Below are 26,625 nucleotides of genomic sequence, written 5' to 3'. Positions count from 1 at the left end.
GGAGAGGAGAGGAGAGGAGAGGAGAGGAGAGGAGAGGAGAGGTGAGGAGAGGAGAGGAGAGGAGAGGAGAGGAGAGGAGAGGAGAGGAGAGGAGAGGAGAGGAGAGGAGAGGAGAGGAGGGAAGGAAGGATGACTAAATCAAGGGAAGGTTTATCTCCTAGGTGAATTTAAGCAAACAAAAAGTAACAGCTGTACAAAAAAGCTTCTTGTTTCTGTGAACAAAGACACAACCAGGCAGATTTTTAGACCTTCACACATAGCAAGAGCATTTCCCCTCCAAAAGGCCACATACCACCAAGCAGGTTGTATATTCCACAAATACGCCATGAAGGAGACTGATAACCATGCAAAGAGTTGCAAGCAAGCAAAACCGCCGTGTCCTTTGGCCCCACATGTCTGAATAACCCCTATTCATAACTTTAGAAACAGGGTTTATAAGAAGGGAGGGTGGGCTAAGCTTGACAGAGCAACATGTCCAGCAAGGGCTCTCCATGTATTTAGCTCATATCACCTTTGTCTTCCCATTATACCAGAGGCACAGCCTTATACAAGAGTTCCAGCAGAATCACCCTCCCCTCAGTTACAGGGTAATGAAAGCATTGCACTGTCTGGAGTCTGTCCTGCAAGATTTCTTGAAATGAAGTAACAACAAGCAATTTCTCCTTGTGCTTCATCTTTTAAGTACAGGTATAGTGAAAAGTCACCAATCACTGACTTAGCAAACCAAGCAACCATAAAATGTGGCCACAAGCAATGTTTTCTTTAAGACTGGCAGAAATCACTGAATAAACTTGAAAAATGAGACTAAAACTGAACAGCAGAAATGGGGCTCACCCAGGATGCACCTGGGATACACCAACTGCAGAAGGAACTGTCTCAGAAAGGGCTGCTCAGACTGGTTGCAAACAGGAGCTGCAGGGCTCCTCCACCATTTAACATTAGATTACGACAAGTGTTTTCGGTGCGGGGCTGATTTCCTCTAAACAATGCAATTTTACGTGTCACCAAAACATTTCACATGTTCTGGCTGAAGGTAAGTTCTGACTGAAAAACAATGGTGGAAAAAGTGTAGAAATCTTCCATCTAAGAAAAAGTTGCTTTGATTTTGTGTTCTGAAATAGTGTATTCCCTTTGAACTTGACCTGAATTTAAAAAATGAAGGAAAACAGTAAAAATAGAGTTAGATCTGAAAATTTAGGGGAAAAAAAAAAAAAAAAAAAAAAGCTTTGGGATAAGACTCTCTTCATTTAGCTGAAAAAGAACCCTCCTCTCCAAATGTCTGTTTCGAGTTGAACTGATGTTAGATATTCGTGCTTTTTCTTTCAGTTTCACTACAAGAAGGAGAATCAGAAACTTAGTACTGAAAGTCCCAAGTTTTCTTCCTTTTTTTCAACTTTTATTTTAAAGAGAGAATGCATCCAAGCCTTGTGTTTAAATCAAAGATGGGTCTGAGTGCAGAACTTCAGCCCGTCATCTTCCCAGATGAGAACAACCCACATGAGAAATAGGGGGACCAGAAGGAAGAGCATATGAGGGTAGCAAGAAAACACACGGGTGACTGGAAACAGCTGTCATGGCAAAAGGGCAGGTGAAAGGATGAAAGAGTTGGAATATGAGACTAATAGCCTCAAAGTGGGCTTTTTCATAAAATGAGGATATATTTTATGTAACAGTTGAATATTGCAGTTTACTGGCAGCTATTTTCCACCAGAAAATGCAAGAGGGAATGGAGTGAAAAGTGATAAATCAGATTCAGCCTTGTTTCTACAGTACCTGACACCTCCTCCGAGACCTGAACCCCTCCAACGTGTATATGAATGTCCACTTTAATTCCACATTAAGGGCTGTGCACGGGAGACCAGGTTGTAGGCAGCTGTGTGTTCCAAGAAAAGCTCTGTGAAACTATTTTTTTTGTGACAAACAGGGAGGCAACTCATTATGAAACCAGCCAGAAACTGTGCTTTAGCAGCTGGGCAGCAGGGGCCATCAGCAACTCATTTAATGCAAGATCTCATTTCAAGAAAACACAAAAGGGGATTCAATTAGACAAACCATCAGGAAACACCATCTTCTTTCCTATGCTTCTAGAACAAGGTATCTACTGGCTTTCATGATGTTGAGATCCAGCTCTTTGCACCACCCAGTCCTAAGGATACATATGAACTGCTCCCTCCCGTGACCCAGTGTACCTGTGTGCCTTGCAGACCTGTTTTACGTCATCAGCAACAATGCAGCCTGTGCTCATACACATGGAATGAATCATTTTCTGTTTAATCCTGCTAAGTATTTGCAAGTCTTACACTTGGGAGAGCCCCAAACGATTCACACACTTCCCAATAAGTTTGCTTTGCTGCCTCAACAAAAAGGCAGAAGGCCTTTTTTACCACCCGAAGTGCAACAAGCTGCATTACAAATTCTTCTTGCAACAAGAAGGGAGTTTCCTCCCAACAAGAAGGGAGTTAATACTGAGATTCGCAAATCCCTAGCTCCCACAGGGAATTTCATAGAATCATTTGAGTTGGAAGGGACCTTTAAAGGTCATTTAATCCAACTCTCCTGCACTGAACAGGGACACCTACAGCTAGATCAGGTTGCTCAGAGCCCTATCCAGCCTTACCTAGGATGTTTACATGGATGGGGCATCCACCAGCTCTCAGGGCAACATGCTGCACTGCTCACCACATTTATTATAAAAAATTTTTCCTTATATCCTGTCAAAATCTCCCCTCTTTTAGTTTGACACTGTTTCTCCTTGTCCTGTCACAACAGATCCTGTTAAAGAATCTGTCCCCTTCTCTCTTATTGCCCTGCTTCAGATATCAAAAAGCCGCTCTTGGGTCTCCCTGGAACCTTGTCTTCTACAGGCTGAACAGCCCCAGCTTTCTCAGCCTGTCCACGTAGGGAAGGTGTTCCAGCCCTTGGACCATTTTTGTGGCCCTCCTCTGAACATGTTCCGAAAGGCTGATTTTCTTAACTCGCAGCCAACGAACACATGCAACAAGTACCTGCGTGGTAAACATCAGCAAAAACACTCATTTTCTCCCTATTCTGACTGCCTCATCAACTGGGACCACAAATATTTACAGCAGGAATTCCCTCCCACCAGCTGTTCATCATCACCCGAGGTCCTAAATCTCAACACACCAAGGGCAGGCCGCCTCCCCACCAGCACACCTTCCACTTACCAGCCACCACCTGTAGTTGTCCTCTGGGATCAAGGCATTTTGTGAGGTCAGGAAAGGTTGCATAGTTGAGTTAAACCTCTGGTCGAACCAGAGGGAATGTCCCAGCTCGGAAATACAGGTGCTACAGCTACACGGCCTCCTAGGAAATTTGATGAGTTTTCGGACTTGCTCAGAAAACTGAGTGATGATGTATCTAGGATCCCAAGTGGTCATGGTCACCTGCTGCTTGTAGTTCAGCAGGAACGACGTCACTGTGATGAGCACGAAGGCGAATGTGAAGACCTTCACGTTCCTTTTCCTGACAGTGACCATCTTGGTGCTGGTGGAGCACGACGTGGGGGGAAAGCTAAGGCAACACAGACAGGCTGCTGCTAGTCCTCTCGGGGCTGCTCACCACCTGGGGCCTAGGCTATACCTACAATTGCAGTACCTCTGTCCATAGGGGAAAAAGATTCGTTTTTCCCAGAATGGCTTAAAAAAAAGGCAGAGCTGGGTATTTCTTTTCCCTATTCACGGTGCTTGGAAATCTCTCCCACTATGGCTTCAACAAAGACAGATCCTTATCCTTTCACATTCCAGGTCTTCTGTGCAGGACCCAAACTGTAAAAAGCAGACCGTGTTCTTTCTTTCCTTGTAGACAGTTCACCAAGGATCAGATCATTAGGGGATGTATATTCCAGCTGAGAAACATACTTTGATGTCCATTTAAGCCATATAGAGCAGTTCGCAGCCTGGAGACACACACATAGAAAAAGAGAAAAACAAATGTCAGTTTCCATGCTTTTCACTGCCCATCCCAAAACTTGAGCCCTCAACAAAGCACCAGCTATGACTTCAGCTGCCCTAAATGCATACCAAGGAGTTTCAGGCTGAAATTTCCAAAAGGGTAGAACATCGACCTGTGGACGTTGAGCCCCTTTATATTGAGTCAGCCACAGCTCTCTGGCCCTGTTAGAATTACAGGTCAGTCATTTGAATAGCAATGAAACACCTTATTCCCTTAGGCTGACCTTGATAGCCACCAGATAAGCCAAGTATGCATAACATGATCCAGCTGAACAAAAAGCGCCAGACAGAGGAGGGAAGGACAGGAAGGAATAAGAGTTCGTTCCTTTCTCTTTCTCCCCCAACAGGCTTCATTTCCTAAGCATTCTGGCTGGATTTGTAGTTCAGAGAAAGCTAAGCAAGAATAGCTCATATATTCTGGGACAGACGGAGGAAGTTAAAGGATAAATGGCCTTTGTTTTGCATGGATTATTGTTATTTTCCGTCTTACTGCCAAGGTAGGCTAGGTACAGCCAGCTTTTGATTTCTGAGGCTCCCCTGAGATCCCAGCCAGGCAGAGAGGCAGGGAGTAGGGGTTGCTGAACAGCCCAGATGGGGGATTTAAACAAGCACCAAGTCTTTAAAAGCTGAATAATGGATCCTTCCTCCCACAACACCACTGTTTCATGGGAAGAAGATGTCTTGTGGCTTTTTAAAATTTAGATCTTTGCAAAAAAAAAAAAAAAGGCCTCTGAAGTGTCATCGCTTAATCAGCATTCTCTTAACTAAAAGAAAAAAAAAAAAAAGGAAAAACATTGGAGAAGAGTCTGCATTAGAATACGGGCAGTTTGTGAAAAAGCAAAAGCCCAGCAAACAAAGTCTTGTGGACTTAGCTTCAGGCATCCAGCCAGCAAAGAAAGAGCAAAACAGCAACTGTTATCTGTCAGAAATTCCCATATTAAACTAATCCTTGTAGGCTCCCTTCCATTTCACCCCCTCTCACCCCCCCCACACTCCTTCACAAAAAGGAAAGAGGTTGCTGCCTCTTCACTTGGGGATCTGCAGGGATACCCTAAAGGCCAAACTGTTTTTCCAAAGGGCTGGACATAGATACAGCACAGTTTTTCAGAGGTGTTGTTTAAATATTTACCGAGTTCTGTAAAGCCAAAGCTGAAAGCAGGAGCTTCGATCATGGTTGTGAACCCCTGCTCTGCTCCAAGTTTCTCCTCCGTGATGGGCAGTGCGTGCCACCTAGTTAGTTGCTGCTTGCCAAATGCCCTGAGATTTATTTGCTGCCTGGACCAAACAAATGCAACCAAGGCTGACAAGCAGGTCAACCTGGATAACGAAAGGCTTTATTAACCCAGGCTGCTCAGGCAGTGAATTACACTGCAGAGACCAATCCTGTGTGCCTGTTTCTAAAATGAATATTTTGAAGGGACCTGTGGTGAGCTTTGGTGCTAACCAGAGACCTCCCTGGGTACAGCTTGGGATTCACATTCCAAAAGGCACTGGGGATGAGGTCACCATGCCTTGGAGAGTAGGAATGGGATTTTAACAGCCCTGTCCACACCAGTTGGTCTCCATGCCAGAGAGCGGTCCCAAATCTGTTTGCTTTACTGGTATGGATGCAGTTGCTAGTCTAAACAAAAACACAGCCCCCAACCTCCCCAGGAAGTGCCAGCTCCCAGAAACAAACTGATTCTCCATTTATGGGCCGGATAATTCAAAAGCTGCAATGTTGGCTGGCTGAACTCCTCCTGCTGTTAATGTTGAGCCAAATCACTGTTTGTCAACACAGTTGCTGCTCTTCAGTTACTTTTAAGTGGAAGAGGGAGGGGACCTTCTTGGAAAAGCCCATAAAATGGGGTATTGTTCAGAAAAGAACACAATTGCAGCCTCAAAAACAAACACCCATTTCACAACGTTTTTTTTTAACTCATCTATGGTTAAACTTATATTTAGAATTAAAAAAAAATAAAATGCTGTATTTATGCAGTGAACTGCAGTGACAAACTGTAACCATACCAGCCGTTATAGCACGGGGTGAAGGTGAGAAAAGAGCAGAACTCCCACGGCCCTTCTCCAGCGTGGAAACGCACACCGCACACTCTATTTTAATTCTGACTATTTCCGTTTACTTAGGAATGCTCGTGTTTCCTATGGGCACTCAGAGTAGGAAAATATATATATAAATATATCCTGACAGAAAGGCTCTCGGGACTATAAATATGATTTAGGGCCTGAGGAAAAGGCATGCTGAAATGAATAGAAAAAGTTTTCATTGGCTTTGCTGTGACTTGGATGAGGCCCATTTTTTTCTGTTCTTAACACAAATTAGATCGAACCCGGAGATCAGGATTTTCTTTCTTCCTTGCACTAAGGCTTCTACTGCATCTGAGACCACGCACCGTGCAAGAAGAGTGGGGCAGTGCCGAAGTAGCAGCCAGCCCTATGTTAGCTGCGGCCCTATGTTAGCTGCTGATGTGAGACCTGGCCCTGGGCTAAGTGCCTGCAACCCCCACTCTAGAGGAGTTGTTTCATCTCCCTATACTATTTGTACTGGTCAATTTAACTTATTGCAGAGAAGCAACGTGCAACCAGACCCGGTTTTATCAACACAACTCACTGTGACCTTGCCATTCACATATCTGCAAACAGGTCGTTTTGGCATTGGACCAAGGAACAATTCCTGAGAACTTAAGATGTGGAGTTTAAGTGCCCAGCCCTGATCAGCTATGATGCACCAACAGTTTAATGGGGTTGAACTTCACTGTGCCTGTGCCTACCTTTATCTGTTATCAGCAGGTTAAGCTACCTTAAGCTACTGGGTCTTATCTGCAGTCTGGATTTCTCCTGCTTCCTTCCTACTTCCTCCTGCTTCCTATGTAAACCCTTGTTCTCATGTAAAATACCCTTGGACATGCTAAGATAACTTAATTCTGCAGCGAACTTGCAATACACAGTGGCATACAATGCAGAGAAAATGCAAAATTGCATTTCTCAGGCAAGATCAAAAGTGAGGCAGGTTCCTTCGTGCTGGGTTCTAAGTGCAGGAGTGGTTCCAGTGCGACTCCATGGTCATTAAGGAAGAGCAGAGCTTAGTCCTCTAAGTTGTATGAACTGAAATAAAATATCCTGGGACTAATCCACTGCAATTAACTGTGTTCATTATTTTCTTGCATTCTGGAAAGAAGGAAAATCAATACATTTGTTTTCCTCCTGGGGTATATCTTATTTGTATTGCAAAATTGGAAGAAAGACTTTGGTCCTAGCCAACTTGGAATGTGGATAAAATCAAATCTATGTGATAGACTAATAAAAGAAACTCCCAGGAACTTCAGGAAATACTTTTTTTTTTAATAAATCCACCTTGTAATGCAGTGTATTCTCATTGCATTTGTCAGGTAATATGAAGAAAGCTCACCCGTACGCCACAAAGGAGCAGAGAGAGACATGGACAGGTGGGAAAGTCCAAACAGTACGCTGTCTGGCTGCTTCCTGGCTCATCTTAGGGAGCCATCAACCCATCAGAGCCCATTTCCTCAAGCACAGGGGCACGAGGGCAGATGAAAATATGAAATAATGACTCCGAGAAAGATCTACCCAGTCTGAGTCCGTGGCTATCCCATGACAGCCTCAGCCCCACTGTCCAGGTGTGAAACTCACGCAGATAAGCCAACACCAAAGCACTTTCTGCCTGCCTGGTGGCACAGAGCACAGTATGGGATGCAAGGGAAAAGCATCGAGGGATAGTAGAGCCTGATCTGGTGCTTAATCTAGTGATTGGCAACCCTGCCCACGCCAGGCGGGTGGGAACTAGATGATCTTTGAGGTCCCTTTCAACCCAAGCCATTCAATGATTCTATAATCCAGGCATGGTGCTGCCCCAGCCTCACCTTCTAGTTGCTGGATCCGGACCAACTGTCCCCTAACAACACAGAGTCAGAACAGCAGTGTGAATTACTCTGTCATTTCAAATCAAGTTGGCCACACACCACAGGTAATTTCGTTGGAAATACAAATCTTCAGAAAATATCATTCAAGAATGAATGACAGAAAATAATCTGAGCTATGCAAGTGGCATTTTGTTGAGGTCAAACCTGTGTGCTTAATGTTGCTTACAATAATATCACTTCTTCCTGACTTTTGTTTCTACAATTGCAAATTCCTTTTCAAAATTATTCTGAATTATTTTAGAAATGAAAGAAATGCGTAGAAATATTCAAGTGTGTGTTAAAGACAGTATTTCATAGTGGTAATGGGTTGACAGTTGGATTTAATGATCTTGGAGGCCTTTTCCAACCTTAATGATTCTGTGAAAATTTGCAGAATGCTTCTTTTCTTGATTTTTTTCTTAGTCTTAGACAAACAACCAAAAAAGCATAATGAAAATAATCATCTCCCCAAGTAAATGGCTTTTTATGGTTGAGTTTGACCACTTCCTAATGCCTGTTTGCTAGCAGAAAAGTACTAACTGCCAGCACATCAGTGACATCTTTGCCAGCCTTCATTTGATGCTGACAGTTCAGGATCCAGCCTCCTGGTCCACATTAAAACCTAGGTGTAAAACAAACTTCTCTGGTTTGATGTCATCAGCATTTTCCATATGCAGCACATTTGTCAGAACAGCACAAAAGCGACAAGAACCAACATCCCTGTATAAAGACATTTCCAGTTTTCCATGCAAACTCTGAACAGCTCAAAGGTTCGGAGGTGCTTTGCATTCACAATACATTGTTATCAAGCCTTTTGGCAACACAAGCTGTATTTCCTCAAGCATGCTTCCTGTTGTTTTGGGACTTTTTCCCATTCATACTCCTCCTGAGTACCTATGTTTCCAACCTTGGGTCTCAGAGCTCCGTCCTTGGACACACCACGAGGATGCAAAATGAAATCTGTAGAAATGAAGGTCCCAAATGTTTTGGAAGATATCACCACAGGGCAGCAGAAAGCTTGTCCCTGGAAAAATGTGTAATTTTTCAACTCAGTTTTGTGCTAAATCCTGGAAAGGAACAGTGGATGGGACTGTTATTCCAAAGCACAGGCTCGTCTGCCCTGCCCCAGCTCATCGCTGGCTCCTTCCCACTGCTAGCAGCTGGCTGACATTTAGAAACACTTTACTGGTCTGACACCTTGCCAGAGACCTCTGAGCATGAGGCTTTTGCTATGTGAGATGGATTGAGCAATTACAGCCTGACAACTCCTCAGAGCTAAACACAAATCTCCCTCACACAGACAATGCTGGGAGCCCACGCAAGACCTCTAGGCCATCTCCTCCACCTCCAGATGATCAGTCTCAGAAAGAACCAAGGACCACACAAAGGATACAAACACCAGGGGATGCTGCCCATGCCCCAGCAACACAGGTGTCACTGCCTCTGCCACCAAAAGCCGCCAGGGATGCTATTTTGGAAAAGCACCAGGTGGTAAGACTACCAAGAGAAGTTGTGGATGCCCCATCCCTGGAAGTATTCAAGGTCAGGTTGGAGAGGGCCTTGGGCAACCTGGTGTAGGGAGAGATGATCCTGTCCATGACAGTGGGTTGGATTACATGTTCATGAAGAGTTTCTTCCAACCTAAACTATTCTTATGATTCCATGAATTCATTCTTTTCTATCCACAAGTTAATTAACACCAAACTGTGTTCTGTTTCTCAGAGCTAACTGGAAGCTCTTGCCCATCCTTGTAGGGGTGACGCAGGTTCTCCTGTCCTGTGTGCAATGAACAGCAACTCCAAGTCGCACCTGTGTTTTAATCAGTAAGTTTTAATCTGTAACTCCCCTGCCACGTCTCTGACTGGTACTGTGAAGAACAAGCCTGTTTGATCACTGCTGTCAAAAAGGGTCACAATATCAAAGTCGGTCTAGCATGTTGATAATACTGCTCACATTTGTTAAAATGCTCACCTCAAGTAACTCCAACTAATCATATCAACACTGCCTACATGAAAACAAAACAAAATATTAAAAAAAATAATCAAATGAAAAAAAAGTAAAATTACACATTAGGTAACATTTAAGCTACGAGAAAAATTTGCTTTACTCAGATTTCAAGACAGCATTTCCCCCACATTTCTTGAATTTGAAGCCAGACCTTGGGCACTGTTTCATCCATCACAGTGAATAGGAAAAAAACTGGAGGTGGTTTATAGAGTGTAAGTGCATGGCATTTAGGTGCTAGTGATCTGAAAAAAATTATTACCTCTGTCGTATCTGTCACACTTGGGCTGTCCAGGTAGGTAAGAGATCTCTTTGATACTAACAGAGCCCCCCCTGCTTACATGTACAACAGGTGTGGTCAGAACAAGCAAAGAGCTTTTTTGCAAGATGTGTACAATATTAACGGAAATTTGGGTGGGGTGGTTGTACTCTATTACCTCAAAATAAATCTTTATCTTAGTAATTTTTAACAGGAATGTTACTAAGGTGCCTGGGAGTGGAATCTTTACTGCAGTTCTTGAGGGAAGGGCTGAACAACACCTCTGCTCTCTTCCCTATCTGCCGTGTCTATGGCAGAAGTCAACATGGGGAACTGGGTGTGGAGAAAGGCAGATGCTCAAATAAAACCTTTTTAAGGATAAAGGACAGCAGGGAGCTGGTGAATCAGAAGTGGGTCTGAAACAAAGTCTGCTCTGAGCAGCAGAGCTTGGATTGGACTCTAGGTGTTTGCTCTCTTCTCTGATCCCAATAAAAAAAAAGATGCTGATGCTGCAAAATCATTCCAGGATCCCATCAACTCGTCACCTTTTTGATAAACAACACACCACCTACTACCATCTCTTTGCACCCTCCGGTCTTCATCCTTGAGAGGAGTGAAACTGGGTTTGGGGCGAAAGGGACAGCTGCAAGGAGCATGCCAGCTGTCTAAGGCTGACATCCCCTTGGGTCCCAGTTACTACTGGAAAACACAAAGGTGACTGCAACTGTGAAGATAAAACCATGATCAAATTAGCCCCTGAGTATCTTTTCCATCAGATAAACTGGGAGAGACCACCGACATGGGCAATTAATTCTACCCTACAGGCAACTCCACTGCTGAGACATTTCTTTGACTCAACCCTCAGTTTACGCATCTTTAAAACAAAAGGAGAGCACCAAAGCAAAAGCCATCCAGCCACACTGCGAGCAGCAGTGATTACAGCCAAAGATGAGGTGGGAGGCTCCCAGGTCTCCCCTGGGTTGTGATGGAAACCAGAGGGGGAAGAACATGCTGTAGGAAGCAACACTCTCCCACTAAAAAGTGATTTTTGGATGAGTAGTCTTACTTCTTTCCACATACAGTATGACTCAAAAACAGGACCTCTGCATCCCTTGTGGTACCTCATTTTCTTTCATATATTCCAAATTTTCTTTCACACGTACACATCTTATGTTTTAAATAGAAAATGCATCACTAGAAACTCTTAAAAATATTCTTTTCCTTCCTCATCTTGCAGTCTACAATGTTAGACAGGCTCAGGATTAAACTGCTGGACTAGGAAGGCTATTCTGCAGTGGGGCAACACACACCACTGGGCTGGGCTGGGACTTTGGTGCTGTCTTTATACAGGCTGGCACACCAAGAGCCCAAAGCTGGAGCAACAAATACAACAACCCCACAGTGAAAATCAAAACCTAAAATTCCTTCGTAACATCTGTCTCTGAATTGTTAAACTAGTAACAGTTCTTAAAAACATCCAACCAGAAGACTGGACCAATTAAAAATTGCTGTTTGACACCCTTTGATGACAGAAAGACCACGGTGGACAGAGAGCTTCTGTACTCTGAAATCTTTCCCATGCCATTAGGTGGTATTTAATCAGAGATCAAGCTTTGCTGGCTTTTGCTTTGGAGATCAGGAGCTGTCAAAGGGATTTTCAGGACATTCACATGTGTTTCCACCAAGTGCAATTCTTCAATAGCTCATGATAGGAACAGTCCTACTCACGGAGCTTTTCAAGAATAGTTTGCTTGTCTTTCTCTCTTCCCTTCTTTATTTCTTTTTTCATTTCTTTCCTACATTTTTTCTTTCTTCCTTTCTTCTCTTCCTTTCTTTCCTAACTTTCTTTTTTTTTTTCTTTCTTTCTTTCTTACTTTCTGGGGTGAAGTTGATCAGTTTGCCAAAACTGAAACTTTTTGGAGATAAAATAATTTTCCATCTTGATTTTCTGTTTCAGGAAACTTTCAAAAAAAAAAAAAGAGAAGAACCTTTGACATTTGAAATGAAAAACTCTAGGCTCTATTTTCACTCCTGGTAGGAGAAGAGTGAAGAAATTTTCACATTTTCATTTTGGTTTCACTACATATTGATTTGACTCTCTTTCTCTCTCTCTCTCTCTCTCTCTCTATGTATATATACATATTTAAGAATCTTGCATCAGTTCTCCAGAGCCAGTAAGAATGCTACTGTCAGGTAATCCAAGTACAAAAAGACAAATTAATGGTGGCAACAGCAGTAATAGAAATAGAGGCAAGTTAAAAATATTGTAGAAGAGAATTCTTGTACATGCATTAGTTTCAGTTTTATAGGATTACAGGAGAGGATATAGGATTACTTCAGATTACAGAACACTCTAAACTAAAGGTAGAATTCAATCACATTGACAGCACGTGCTTTGCTAATTTGTCTACGTGCATCCAGCCCCAAATAGTCACCAGCTCCAAACAGTCAGCAGGCTGTTTCTTCATTAATACCAAGGGAAATGGATGTGAGTCCAAATACAGTTGTTCATATGGAAGACGCTGCAAGGAATATATTGTGAAGAATCTTCATTTCATGATACTAGTAGTGTGATTAACATGCTGCAGAATGCCTCTGAGCACTGTAATTCTAAATCCAGAGAAAGGTTAGATAATAATGATAACAGCACTGTCAATAATCCCCCAAATCTAGGAAACATGTTTTCAGGCCCGTGTGAGCACCTCTCACTGTCTCCCCTGGAATTTCTGTCTAGAAGTACTACTGAACAGTTTTTGGCACTGCAGGCTCATTAACTCATTGCATGCACACTGAGGGCTCCTTGTCAAACCAACAGCCTATCTCTTAGAATCAATGACACCGACCAGTGCAGCTCTGTGTTAAACATTTATTCATCAGACACGCTGCACTCATGCTGGAGAAGGTCTAATAGCACCACAGGGATTTGCTCCTTCATTAATGTGGGATTTGAATTCACCTAGTGAAGGCATAGGTGTTGGACAGCCCACAGTAAAATCTAGAGGGGTTTTAGCATCTGTGCAGTCTGAACTTGTCAGCCTATGCAAGATACAGAACGTACAAATTAAAATGTCCAGTTTTCCATTTACTGTGCGTGCCTCTGAGAAAATATATAACAGAGATACGTAATGCACATGGTAATTAATACACCATGCTACGAGCCAGAATTGCAAAGCCATTATGCAGGTCTTTTAAATTGATCGATCATTTGTACACCCTTAAGAGGAGCACTCGACCTATTTGGATCCAAGCGCACTGTGCTCACACATCACCCAGCCTCTGTGCACAATAATCTTCCCAGGCCAGTTTCTGCCCTACATCTACAATGACAGGAAAGAAATGAATGACTCAGGCTGCCTTTTGTCCAGAGGACTGCCAGATCTCAGGCTGTTTCTAATACCTGTTGGATAGAAGCTTATGCCCGGAGCAGGCAATCTGAATAAGCACCTATGATGTTCTGTGAGTGGAAGCTTTGCTCTGGATTGTGTGCCAGCCTGGCTAGAGAAAACAGCAGTATTTCAGCAAAGAAATTCTGTCTTTTTGTCTGGACTTTTTAAGTGTTTGTAGGGAAACAAAGATTAGCATACATCAGAGTGGCACAGAACAGGCTTCCGATAATCCTGCATATGAAAATATGTCAAGAGCTGCGTGCAAAATGGATTTGCATACATCAGAATTGCATATACAGCAGCTTGATTGGGCATCCTGAAATGCATTAAAAATGTTAATACTGAAGTATGTGGATGCTGATAATTGCATCCTGGAGAAATACACACAGATGAGCACAAACCTATGGCATCATTTCCACTTATCTTACTTGGATGGTTAAAACATAAAAAGAAAGAGTACTAAGATAGCTAGGTAGCCAGTGCTCTTAGAATATTTAAGGGATTCCTGGTTCAAAGAGAAATTCAAAGTATGCCCCATGAAGAAATAATTAGCAGAGAAAAATTTTGTTTATTTAGTACTGAAATTCTGAACTTTGAATATCATACTAGAGTCCACTGAGTTAGAAAAAAAGCAGAAATTTTAGCACAAGACAATGGTCACTAATTCCATTTTGCACATATGGCATCAGCACCTTGGTCTCACCCTATGCAGAGCTGCCAGCCACATCGTGCTCCAAACCACATCCCAGGTTGGATGGGGCTTTGAGCAACCTGGTCTAGTGGGAGGTGTCCTTGCCTAAGACAGGGTGGTTGGAACTGAATGATCTTAAATGATCTTCCACCCCAAACCATTCTGTGATTCTATGATCCTACTCAGATATGAAACTGTAGCAGGTCAGATGCTGGAAATTTCCCTTTTTGTCAATGATGTGTAGAGGAAGGGAGACACTGCTCAGGGAGGTGGTGAAGTCACTGTCCCTGCAGGTATCAAGAAGCATGTAGATGTGGTACTAAGGAACATGGTTTACTGGGCAACATTGGTGGCAGGTGGACAGCTGGGCTAGAAAGTCTTAGAGGTCTTTCTCAACCTCAATGATTCTTTGATTCTATGATTCTAAGTGTCAAAACTTCTCAGCAGCTTCCAAGAGCTGTGAATGTAGGAGCATCACCTAAAGAAAGGCTTAAAAGCAGGCTCCATCTGGGATGCAACACGGAAGCTACTTAGCAATGCACACAAATATTGCTACCGTGCACAAGAGTTTCCAACAGAAATAAAAAGCAATCTTGTTCTCCCAAAGAAGGATGGCTGTTTCAGACCAGGAAAGGCTACAGTCAAAGTGGGGTCTCAGGCCTCCTGTTCTCAGTCCCATGAAAAGTGTCATTGAAAATGGAACTTACAAAAATGTCACCACTTGATCTAGCATTAAAGCTTGAGCATGCTTTAATGGGCACAGCACTAAAAAGCAAAGGAAAATAAGGGTCTCTGCAACCACAGCCGTGGCCTGGGGCTTTGGGTTTGCTTTTAAATGAGCAATCAATTCAAGTCAATAAGTTTGCTTTGCAAGTGGGAGCTACAGGATCTTTATTTGTGTGGCCTCGATTAAGCAAAGGAAAAAGAAAAGTCATTTCACCTTTAATTAAAATGTCTCAAGGATTTGCCAGGAATTGTATATATTGTGAACTCCTGAAAACACACTGTTCTGTTTGGCTTGGCTTTAAATAGGTATGATAAGTTTTTAATCCCTCTTTTTTAAGATGTCTTTCTCACTGAAATGTGAGATGGAAATCACTACAAACAGAATTTCATAGAATCACAGTATCACTCAGGTTGGAAAAAACCACTTAGATCATACAGTCCAACCACCTATCCATCCCCACCATGCCCACTAAACCATGTCCGTTAGTGATATATCTACATGTCTCTTGAGCACATCCAGGGTGACACCACCACCTCCCTGGGCAGCCTGTGCCAATGCCTCACCACTCTTTCTGAGGAGAAATTCTTCCTAATGTCAACCTGAACGTCCCTGCAACTTGAGGCCACCACCTGTTGCCCTATCGCTGTCACCCAGGAGAAGAGGCCAAGTCCCAACTCTCCACAACCTCCTTTCAGGGAGTTGTAGAGAGTGTTAAGTTACCCTCAGAGTCTCCTCGTCTCCAGAATAAATGATCCCAGAAACAATCCTAATAAATTCCCAGAGGAGAACTGATGAATGATGATTTATGCAGGAAACACAGCATTGGCTCAGGGACATTGCTGTTTCCAAGCTGGTCTAACGGGGGTCAAGAGCTCTCAGCCCAGCAGTTTCACAACATACAGCTTCATCCAGCAATGGGCAGTTATTGCTACCAGGCTGTTCTCATCCAAACAGTAAATACCCATAGGTCCCAGCTGTTCGTTTAAAAAACCTCCTTCCTAGAGATCAGCATCATCACTGCACAGACATTTCCAAACTTGCAACTGACAGAAATTCTTCTCATTTTCTTGCCTTCTGCGCTTCCTACTTAATTTCATCAACCCTGCTCCGATTTACATGCACGGCAGATTTGGTACATTGCTGATCTGTATGAGAAACAGCGAAGAAAGTGTGGGAGACAGGCAGCACCAGGGCTCATAGTGACAGCACACAGAATATGAAGGCAAAATTACCTCACCTGAGTTTTACAAATACATTCAGTCACTTCTACCACCCAGAAAAGCAGCAGAGGAGGATGCTTCAGCCCTCACAGTTGCACAGCGAGGTGCAGTTCCTGGCTGGCCCTTTGATTTGGGAGGAACGCAGACAGTCTGGCTTTGGTTCTGGACATTCGTTCATAGAAATGAAGGAGGCTCAGCTGGGCGAGGCGTGAAGGTGGAACCAGCCAGTGACATACAGCCATTTTGTGAGATGTTTGTCTAGCTTGTTCTGCCATTCCAAGTTTTGTTTTTTTTTTCTCAGCAAAAGAAGCGTGGCCAACAGATCAAAGGGAGGTGACCCTGCCCCTTTGCTCTGCGCTGGTGAGACCTCACCTGGGATACTGCGACCAGATGCAGAGTCCTCAATACAGGAGACATGAGGACCTGCTGGGGTGCACCTATAGGAGGGCCATAAAAGTGATGGTAACAATCCAAGGGATGAGGACAGGCTGAGAGAGCTGGGGCTTTTCAGTCTGGAGAAGGCTCCAGGGACATCTTAGAGCAGCCTTTCAATATCAAAGGGGAGCAACATGAAAGAAAGGGACAGATTATTTAGAAGGGTCAGTTGTGACAGGACAAGGAGAAATTATTTCAATATAAAACAGGGGAGAACTAGATTGTATATAGGTACACAATTTTTTATGATAAGGGTGATGAAGCACTGGCACAGGTTGCCCAGAGAGGTGATGGATGCTTTGTCTCTGGAGACATTCAAGGTCAGGCTGGACAGGTGCTCTATAGGTGTCCCTGTTCATCGCAGGGGAGTTGGACCAGGTGACTTTTAAAAGTCCCTTCGAACTTGAAGGATTCTATCATTCTACAGTCCTGGTGAGCAGCTATCTGCTGCTCAAGCTACACTGCAGCCACCACAGTGATGCAGAGGGGCAAGGAGTAAGAACACCCCTCTGGGAAACAGCTTCAGCCTCGGATCCTTTGCCTCATTCACAGGATATGACATTATTTTGATAACTGTAGGAAAAGTTCTGGGATGCCTGAGCCAGGCAGCCAACTGGGAAGGACACAGCCAAACGTACATAGCCCATAGGGATATCAGAGGCTGCTGTATATGGAGGGAGATTTTGTTTTCATGCACAAAACAAAATAGTTAAAGCGTGTTTCCTTAAGTTTTCTTCAGCTCCACCTTCTTTCTACCCCATGGTTGTGGAGGAAAGAGGAGAATGCATAAGGAAAGAGGATTTGTTAGGATTAGCTGGGAGCAGGAAGGGTCTGAGAGCGAGCTTACAGCCATGCTGACAGCTTACAGCTGGAGTTAACCCTTAGGTGGTAAGTGCTGCTGCCTGCAAGGATGCAGGGAGTTACACACAAATCTACCCACAGTCCAAATTCCTTCTGGGCTGAACCAAAGCAAACTCTAAGCAGGATAAAACCCTCCTCAAAGCTAAATGCTGAACAAAGGAGTGAGGAATGAGAATCAGCTCTCTTCTCTCCTTGGATGCTATTGCAGGTACTCTTTTCAACCCTGCACTCCGCAAAGCTTTTACAAACAGCTGTAAAAGAAAACATGGAGTTAACTCGCCCATTTGTCACTGTCACAGCAAAAGGGATGAAGAAGTTTTTGCAGCCCCAACTGAGCCCACAGGGAGGAATTTGCTGCCCAGGCACCCATCAGTAATATAAGAGGGTAAGGCTCCTATGGGTGATGCCTGCCTCGAGCCCATAATACATGGCTGATTGAATGCACACAAAGTCCCATCTCCAAACTGCCCTGCCCTGATGTGCCAAGCCTGTGACTCAACAGGTGTGCCCATTACTTCAAGTTGGCCAGGCATCTTTAAATGAGTGCAGAAATACCAAACCAATTCAGAAATTACAGTAGACCTGTCTTCATGACGAGCTAGCAAAAAGAGAAGAACCCTAATATCCCTGGTCAAAACAAAAGCATAATGAAAACATGTACCTAGAAGATCACAAAACCCAAGTGGCATTAATCAGCTGCATGATGATCAATAAGTAACTCTGGCCTTTGCACTCACTGCAGCCATTTAATGCACTTGAGGTTTGTGGCAGATAGGTAACTAATGATAGGACAAGAGGTAATGGTTTTAAGTTGCGTCATGGGAGGTTCAAGTTGGATATCAGGAAAAATTTTCTCTCTGAAGGGGCGGTCAAACATTGTAACAGGCTGCTCAGGGAGGTGGTGGAGTCACTGTCCTTGGAGGTGTTGAAGAAATGTGTTGATGTGACACTGAGACATGACTTAGTGGGAATGGTGGGGGCGGGCTGACAAGCTGGACTAGATGATTCACACAGAGGGTGGTGACACACTGGAAAGGTTGCCCAGAGAGACTGTGGATGCCCTATCCTTGGAGGCATTCAAGGCCAGGCTGGATGTGGCGCTAGGCAGCCTGGTCTGGTGGTTGGTGATCCTGCACGTAGCAGGGGGATTGAAACAAGATGATCGTTGTGGTCCTTTTCAACCTGGGCCATTCTGTGATTCTATAATTTTAATGTTTCTTTGGTCCCAATATGCAGCTTTGTGCATGCGTGCATGGCTCCTCTCCACTTCAACTGTATTTCACTGCAGTGCATGCGAGAGCTGCATCCAACCCTCAAAAGAAAGTCCCCTGTGCAGTCAATGGGACTGCAAAGCCTAGCAAATGGTAAATTATCAGGAGCCTGGGACACATCCTGCCATGGGACATCTAAACCCACTGCCACTTGCACAGGCTTGTGGTTTGAGTGACTGCAGCAGAACCTTCCCATTGCCACCTGTCTGCACTGACATTTCCCATCAGAGATGCTCATTTTGGTTACTACCTCCCCAGTACAATATTGCCAACCTACACTGACCCCAGTGCTAAGGTTCACAGGTTGCTTTTGTAACTTTATCACCAGCTTCCAAGAGCCTTTTCTCCCATGGCCCTGGACAAGATTATCTACTGCAACTTGACTGGGTTGCTATGGTAGTAATAAGGAAAAAAGTAATTTCTTTTCCTTGAAGAAAAAAAAAAATCAATAATTGGCATTACTATGTAAGATCCCTGACTTTAATTATAAATAAATGTTAGACCTTCTCAAATAACAGGGAATTTATGGCAGCAGGCTGCATGATGCTGCTTAAGCCTATGTGGCCGTCACGATACATACAGAAAACAGAAAAAGTACCAGGGACTGCAGCTTGCATTTTATTGCCCAGGAAAATGAACGTGTAAACAGAAATAAAATGCTCAATTATTTAGCACAAAGCCAAAACACTCAGCAGCATTTATAGCCTAATAGATGGCATGCTTGCCTGCTCTAATTTACCATTAAACAAACAAGACAAGGATGAGAGAAAAAAACACAATGGCCCCTGCCAATATGATCAGCTCCAAGACGCCAGGTGAGAACAGCTCGATGAAGGGAACGCTGTGTTGCTTCAGCTGGCTTTACCATCAGTCATTCAGCCTGGGCTGCATGTGCCACAGAACTGCAAAGTGTGCGTCTGCTCCATCCCTGTGTCTCCTGCAGGACAAGCAGGGTAAGGGGGGCTGCCTGAGGCAAGAGAAGGGGTTATTTATCGGAAGCCTTGTAACAGATTGGTTTCTGAAGAAGCAAGCTTGCTAGCGTAGGACTGAATGGTCAGGGGCATTATCCATGACAAGATGCAAGCTGGAAAGGCAGGGAGAGCCTAAAAAATAGGTAAAAAAGGTAAAAGTCCTTCAGTGCCATCTGTTCAAAAGCAAAGAGAGAGAATGAGAAAAAAATGTTTGTACTGGAAACAAAGCCATCCAGAGCCAAGCCTACATGGTCTAGAAGAGTATTAGAAGCAGTATTGTGTATGGTTGGTGCTGCCCGGCTGTGGGCTTTGACTTTCACAGCTTCCTTGTCTGTGCTGCCTACAAAAGTTTAGTCATGGCTTATCAGAGAAGTCCAGTTTGTGTGGATTTTTTACATATATACATATAATGAAATGCATACACTGCTGATATAAATCAGATATCCACTGCAGTCAAGGTGTGTCAGATTAGAAAGGACAGATGTCCAGCAGGGTCTGTTTGTGATAAATAAAAGGGTTTCAGACTAGAAGAAGGGAGATTTAGACTGGCTTCAAGGAAATACTGAAATAAATAAATGATTTTATTACAGTAATTGTAGTGAAGAACAGGTTGCCCAGAGAAGAGTTGATAGCTCTGCCTCTGGAGATGTTCAAGGTCTGGCTGGATGGGGCTCTGAGCAGCCTGATCTAGCTGTAGGCGTCTGTTTGTTGAAGGAGAGTTTGACTAGATGACCTTTACGTGACCAACTCAAATGATTCTATGATTCAATGATTCATCTCAAATGTTCAACTCACACTTGTAATTTCAAAGTCAAACTCTTCTGCTGGGCAACTCTCATATTGAGACTCTCCCTCCGCTGGCTCCCCTTGCCCTCTCATTTACCAGCCTCCCAATTTAGACATCAAACTAACTGCCTAACGCAGGCAGAGTGTGTGCTTAACCCAGACTGCAGGGGAAAGATTTATCGACTGAAAACATAGACATTTTTTCACCACTGAATTTGTGATTGCATCTTGAGCCTGCTCCGAGACCAAGTACAACTGGATGAGCTTTGTAAATTATTTCCACCAGCTGTTTAATCCGGTGTTCCCTTTTTAAAGCTCAGCCGTATTTTAAGATGTCTCATGCTTATAATACTGGCCATTAGGTGGAGGACACTTCTTATATTTGACATAATCAGGACAGAAGAAATAGAAAGTAACAGACCAAAGAGACCACCTTCTATCCAGATCTACTCCATTCACTTCACTGACAATTCCAGAAGCGGGTCCTGCAAGAATCTCACCCTGTATAGAGCAGAGGACCTGAGAATGACTCCTGATGTGGCTTCCTAGACCTGGTTCAAAGCCCAAAGTCAGCAGAAAAGTTGAGAGCAGCATGTACCATGATCTGGCATCAATTATCAAGCTGCTATATAGAACCAAAGTAGAATGCTAAATTCTGAGTTCTGTCATTCCCTGCACGTTTCCCTATGTAAGAGCAGGGAAAAAAAAATCCATAATCATCAGTATGACTGCCTGCTTGGATTTTAAAGCTGATAGTAAGTAGTACATCTGTCTTTTAGTTATTAACGTAACTAAGCTTATTGCATAACATCCATTTATTTTTGGAAAGCAGTCCTTTCTACCTGTCCCAACAGCATATTACTGAGACAGTAGGAACTGGGAGCTTTTGAGCTACAAGAGAATTTCTACAGACCACAATCAGTTATCAAATTGTGTCAGATAGTGTCCTGAAAGTCTGGGTCACCAATTACCCACCTTTCTGAGAGAAAAGTCCATTTATACTCCCCCAACCACCTTTGCATTAGCTTCCATTTCATTCAGCTGTAGGTAATGCTTCATTTTTACTCATCTCATGAATGTTTACAAGCAATGTCAGCAGAGAGCATTCCTCTGCCAGATCACATACTTCACGTGCTGATGTTACACATCACCCTCTCCTTTCTTTGCTCAGGACAAAGCCAGCTCAAGCTATGCCTAGACCTGGGGTCAAACTTGTGCCCCTGTATCAGGCACACCGTGGGAACTTGACCCCTGGGACTTTTATCTTTGCGTCACCAGCAGACCTGCAGCAGCTAAGGGTTTCTTGCAGAGTACTGCTGACTTCTCTCTGCTATTCTCTGCAACAGCAAAAGGAATGTGTGGTTGTACAGTATGAATGTCTGTCATATAGTGTTCATATTCTTGAGTTAAAGGCTCTCAAAACACCCAATTACAGTTCTCTGAATGCCAAATCAATATTTCAGAATTTACCCCTACTTTTCCTGCAGTGTTATCAATCACAAACAAAACACATTTTATAGTGCCTCCGTTTGACTTCACCTTATCATTGTACAAAGTATAGTTGTATTTTTTTTATACACACACACATATATATATATAGTACAAGGTGGGGCAGGGCTGTGGGTGAGAAACAACATCAATGTGTACTAGATTACGAACAATGAGAAGACTTCAGAACTTAGGGACTTCTGCTGCATCTATAGATCTGAGCAAGGGTCTCAAGATTTTATGATAACAATATCACAGCCTTTTCTCCATGCTTTGGGATGATTTAACCCTTCTTTGCTCACAGCTTTCAAAGACAGGAGCTGAACACATTAACCTTTCTGCCCGTTTAGCCTTATATGCTCCTAGCAGGAAGACCTAGCAGTGCAAGAATGTGTCAGCACAACCAATAAGGCACTTGCTAGCATTTGAAGAGGCTCCTAATGTCCATCCACAAAAGTGCAATGTGCTGTCATCGTGACAAGGGAGGCACCAGATGCCTTTATTTTTAATTGTTCTGAAGAGGCACCTGCCCCACTGCAAGCTCTACCCAAAGACAAGATTATTATCAACCCCTCCCCAAGGCAAACACTAATCTGAGACATCCTCTTTTCTGTGCACTGAAAAATGTTTCTAGTTCATAAATCCATGGCACAGGTTCAAAATGACTCCCAGAAGCTCTTTCAGCCACAGCCACAAATATGGTTTCACTCTTCAAATTCTGCATTGGCAGTAAAATCAAAGCTTGGCCACTGCTTGGCCATTCCAGCTTGGAAACAATTTTTTTTGGCTGAGATTTCCTCAGTCAACTTAATCCTCAAAAGCCATCAATCACAGGTGCTGAGATGAAGGCACCAGTCTGAATGCATTGCAGGCCTACAGAGAAGTAACCCCTCGTTTTAGGTGCTCCTGTGAGCTTTTCCTCAAAGGTGAATTTCTCTGTGCAAACCATTTAGACAGAGCAGTACTCTCTCCTGGTGTGCTACTGAACTACCTAGGATAGAGCATTTAAATGCAAGAAGGCAAAACAATCGTATTGACTGTCCTTTGTCTGCCTTTATTTAATTCTGTAAAGCAAACAGCTTGTGTGAAATGCACTCTTCCTAATAAAACCGTATTGCACATTTGCTTACAGAGGGTCACCAGGGAGAGCAAATGTGCCTGTACTCAGCAATAGATGTTGAATTTGAGGTTGAACAGCAATTATTCAAAATGAGAGAGACTACTAGATCCAAGACTACTGCCCTTTAGGACTCAGCCTGTCAAGTTGCATTGCTCTGTACTTTTTATCCAAGTGAACTGCATCTCCACACTGTTATTGTTGGGTGATATTCTAGCCTATAAGTCCAAGCTGATGGAGCTTGAAAAGTGTAAGCATATCCAAACTGCATATTCTTTGTTAAAAAGACCACTGTTACTATTTTTATTAATAACCAATATGCCATAGCATATTAAAGGAACAAAACTTTAAATAATTCATCCTGAAAGGATACAAAACCAGTGTTTTCAATTTAAACACACCTACAATTGCTTCTTCCCTAGTTTTCAACATTCTGTAGCTATATCATCAAGAGGAAGTTGCTACCATCTATTTATTTCTCCAGGGTTTTTGCTGTGCGCATTTTCCATCAGTAAACTGCTATTTCTTCCTCTTCTGAAATTAAACAAGGAGTCATTAAAACACCACACATGCGATTCTCCAGACATTCTTCCTCAACACTTATTACCTATCTAGCTTTGCACTCGATATACTTGTACATATTACTCACCAAAGACAAATGTAACAAAATTCCACAGAGCTCAAGTGTGCCACGTCCTTTTCAAGTAAGATTTAATCAATGCATGGCCACCTCAGCCCTGACCAGATGATCAGTCAGCACAGCTCTGAGTAATCTCTTGGAAAGTCTGAGCCTACAGACAATTACAGGCCACTTAATCACAAAATTTAATCAAGATAATAATTAGGCACTGCATCCTGTTTAATGCACAAGGATGTGAGCCTTCCAGTTCCTGCTGCCAGATTGGAACTGAACACATGAACGGGGGAAAGAATCAGCAAAGTCAACAGACTATATCCTTGATGAAAGAGAAAATGCTAAACTCAGATGCCTTGGCAAATCCTTTGTGCCAGCTGAAAATCCAATCCTACAAAATTCTCTCAAAGCCTTATTTCTTCAGAAGTCCAACTTACTTTTATTTGACCAGGCTTGAGAGATAAAGCTCAGGGTCTTGGCCCTGTAGATGCTGTATTGATGCTTAGCAAACGGTTCTTGCTCAGAGAAACCTTGCCCTGTAGAATGGTCAAGCATGGAAAAGAAAAGCTCTATTAAGTGACTTTTTGAAGGTCGAAGTGAACATACAAGCCTGTCAGCTGCCTGTCAGTCATCGTAACCACTGCAGCACACTGCTTCTGTCGGGTCAGCTTCGGAGGTCTAAGCAAAGAGTTACATGAGTCTGCAGCTAATGTATTTTTAAAACAATGTTGTGATCATTGTAAGCTAAGCAAAGTCACTTTCTGGGACAGATGCTGCTTTTTCCATATTTACTTCCATTTTCAAAGTGCTGCGTAGGTCTTCTTGTTAGAGCCAAATTAGACCCACACATGATACAGCTGGAGAAACAGAAGCAATAGGAATGCATTTGTAAACAGTAAAAAGTCCAGAAACACAAACTTTTGGAAGTAGGAGTGGAGGAGTGGAGAAAATGGGTGAGATGACCCCACAAGTCACTTCCACTTCTGAATTCCACAAAACTTTGTGTTAAAAACAGGTTGAAAAGTAGATTTTTTCCTATAAAACAAATGTGCTATTGTAAGCTGAGAGAGTAGATCTATATGTTCTCTTTGGAGGAAACATATGGGGGACAGGATGCTAAATGCTGCTTTGTCCTCAGAATAGAGACAGGCATGTTTTAGAGGTCTGTTGGACAGTTTTATTTAAACTAAGGATCATGGTAGTCACAGCTGCTTGAGATCAGGTGCCAAATCATTTGAAACCACGTCACAGTGCTTCCTACATGCCACCTATTCTGTCTGTGCATGGTTTGCTGTGAAAAGCCTGGGCAAAGTGTATATCTTCACCAAACACCATCATGCACTGAGATCCCATGTCTCCCTCTGAGTCCAGTTCATGCTAACTGTGGACATGGGCCAATGCCCCATTTGGAACTTGCATGGCACCCCATAGGAACCAGCAGAAAATGAACTCTACAGACGGACAAGGAAGTGAAATCCTTTCTTTATACATACAATATAATATACTATAAAATAACAAGGAAGTTGAGCTGAGTGATGGTAACATTTCCATCTTTACAGCTGCTGTTAGCTACAACGAATCCTTTTTGTAAATTCAGTGTCTTGAACTGCAACTGCTTATCAAGAGTGTTATTATCAGCCATTGTGAGCCTGCAAACAGGAACGTATTTTGTTTTACACTGTATTTTGATGGCTGCTGGCCACATCCACCAAAAAAGGGGGTTCTAACAGATATACAGTTATTATTGTTCAAATTTTAATGAATATATGGCATTCCCATTCATTATTTAAGGGCCATACAGATGCAGTTTCAGTCAAAGCCACCTCTTCATAAGTATTATTAACTACAAATGTGCCTTTAATAAACTATTATACTATGCGAAACTGAAGTGTTGTACCAATAATCAAAGGAAAATTAACAGAAAGAATTCAAATACAGAGTGATAAAGCCTAAACTCCCTATTCATAGAAAATCTCTTTAATTTCAATGGGAGCTCTCTTAGACCCTGCACAGCAATGAAGGCTTGGGTCTGCTGAGCACACACAAGGACAAGAAAATATCTTCTCCAAGCTATTCTGGATCACACACAGACTGATGCAGGGTTACTTGGGTCAGAATAGGTCTATCTGCGGTCATTTTGACCACAATTCAATAACACTGCCTCCAGATCCAATATATGTAGCTCGGTGGCCAGCTTTGTATTCATTATCCAACTGTCTGGACTTCAAAAAACGCTCTGCAAATTGGTGTTCAAGCTGCCATTTGGGATTCAGCGCAGCTAAGGCTCTGATTTTCTCACCAATGCTTGTATTTTTGATAAACTTGTGCACTGAGGAATCTCAAGTTGGGTACTTGGAACTGAAACATCCTAAATCTAGTCAGCTTGCAAATGCTGGCCCCAGACTGCTTGCTATTTATTTTCCTTAAATTAATCCGAGCTCAGCAAGACACTTAAGCACACATCCAACTTTATAAAGACAGAGTGGGTTTCCCACTTACTTAAATAATGCAGATGCAAATGCACTGCTGAATCAGGTCTATAAAAATCCAATAGCTGCCAGTAATAAATGCTGTGCCATACAAGAGTCATCTCTGCTCCGCAGCCAGAAGGATGGAATGAATCTGTGCCCTAACATGCCAGTGCTGTGGGTCTGCCTCTGCTCCCTGAATATCATTTAATTCCCTGGGTGTGCAGAGACAGGCTGAGAGCCTCACACACTCCTCCTCCTCTCCCTGTCTGCGAATAAGATGTGTCTCAATATAGAAGGCATCTATTATGCAAGATTTATCTTGGGTTTTCCTGCTACCATGCATTCAAGATGTAGATAGTGTCAGCGCATCAGCTGGGTGCCTGAAGCTGGAGAGGGACAGAAGCAGAAGTAGCATG

At 43.1% G+C, this 26,625-nt stretch overlaps 1 protein-coding gene across 1 annotated transcript in view; it reads right to left on the bottom strand.

Moving 5' to 3' along the window:
• ST3GAL1 (ST3 beta-galactoside alpha-2,3-sialyltransferase 1) overlaps positions 1-26,625 on the bottom strand; it is a 68,982-nt gene that overhangs the window by 18,614 nt on the left and 23,743 nt on the right. The window contains exon 2 of the mRNA XM_042808844.1: positions 3,186-3,916. Within this exon, the coding sequence (XP_042664778.1) occupies positions 3,186-3,497 (312 nt within the window). The 5' untranslated portion in view covers positions 3,498-3,916. The remainder of the gene's footprint in view (positions 1-3,185; positions 3,917-26,625) is intronic.

This window comes from Centrocercus urophasianus, unplaced genomic scaffold (assembly GCF_019232065.1).
Source record: "Centrocercus urophasianus isolate 14NV4802_14NV808 unplaced genomic scaffold, USGS_Curo_1.0 seq_11, whole genome shotgun sequence".
NCBI lineage: Eukaryota > Metazoa > Chordata > Aves > Galliformes > Phasianidae > Centrocercus > Centrocercus urophasianus.
This window is presented reverse-complemented; position numbering and strand designations above follow the sequence as displayed.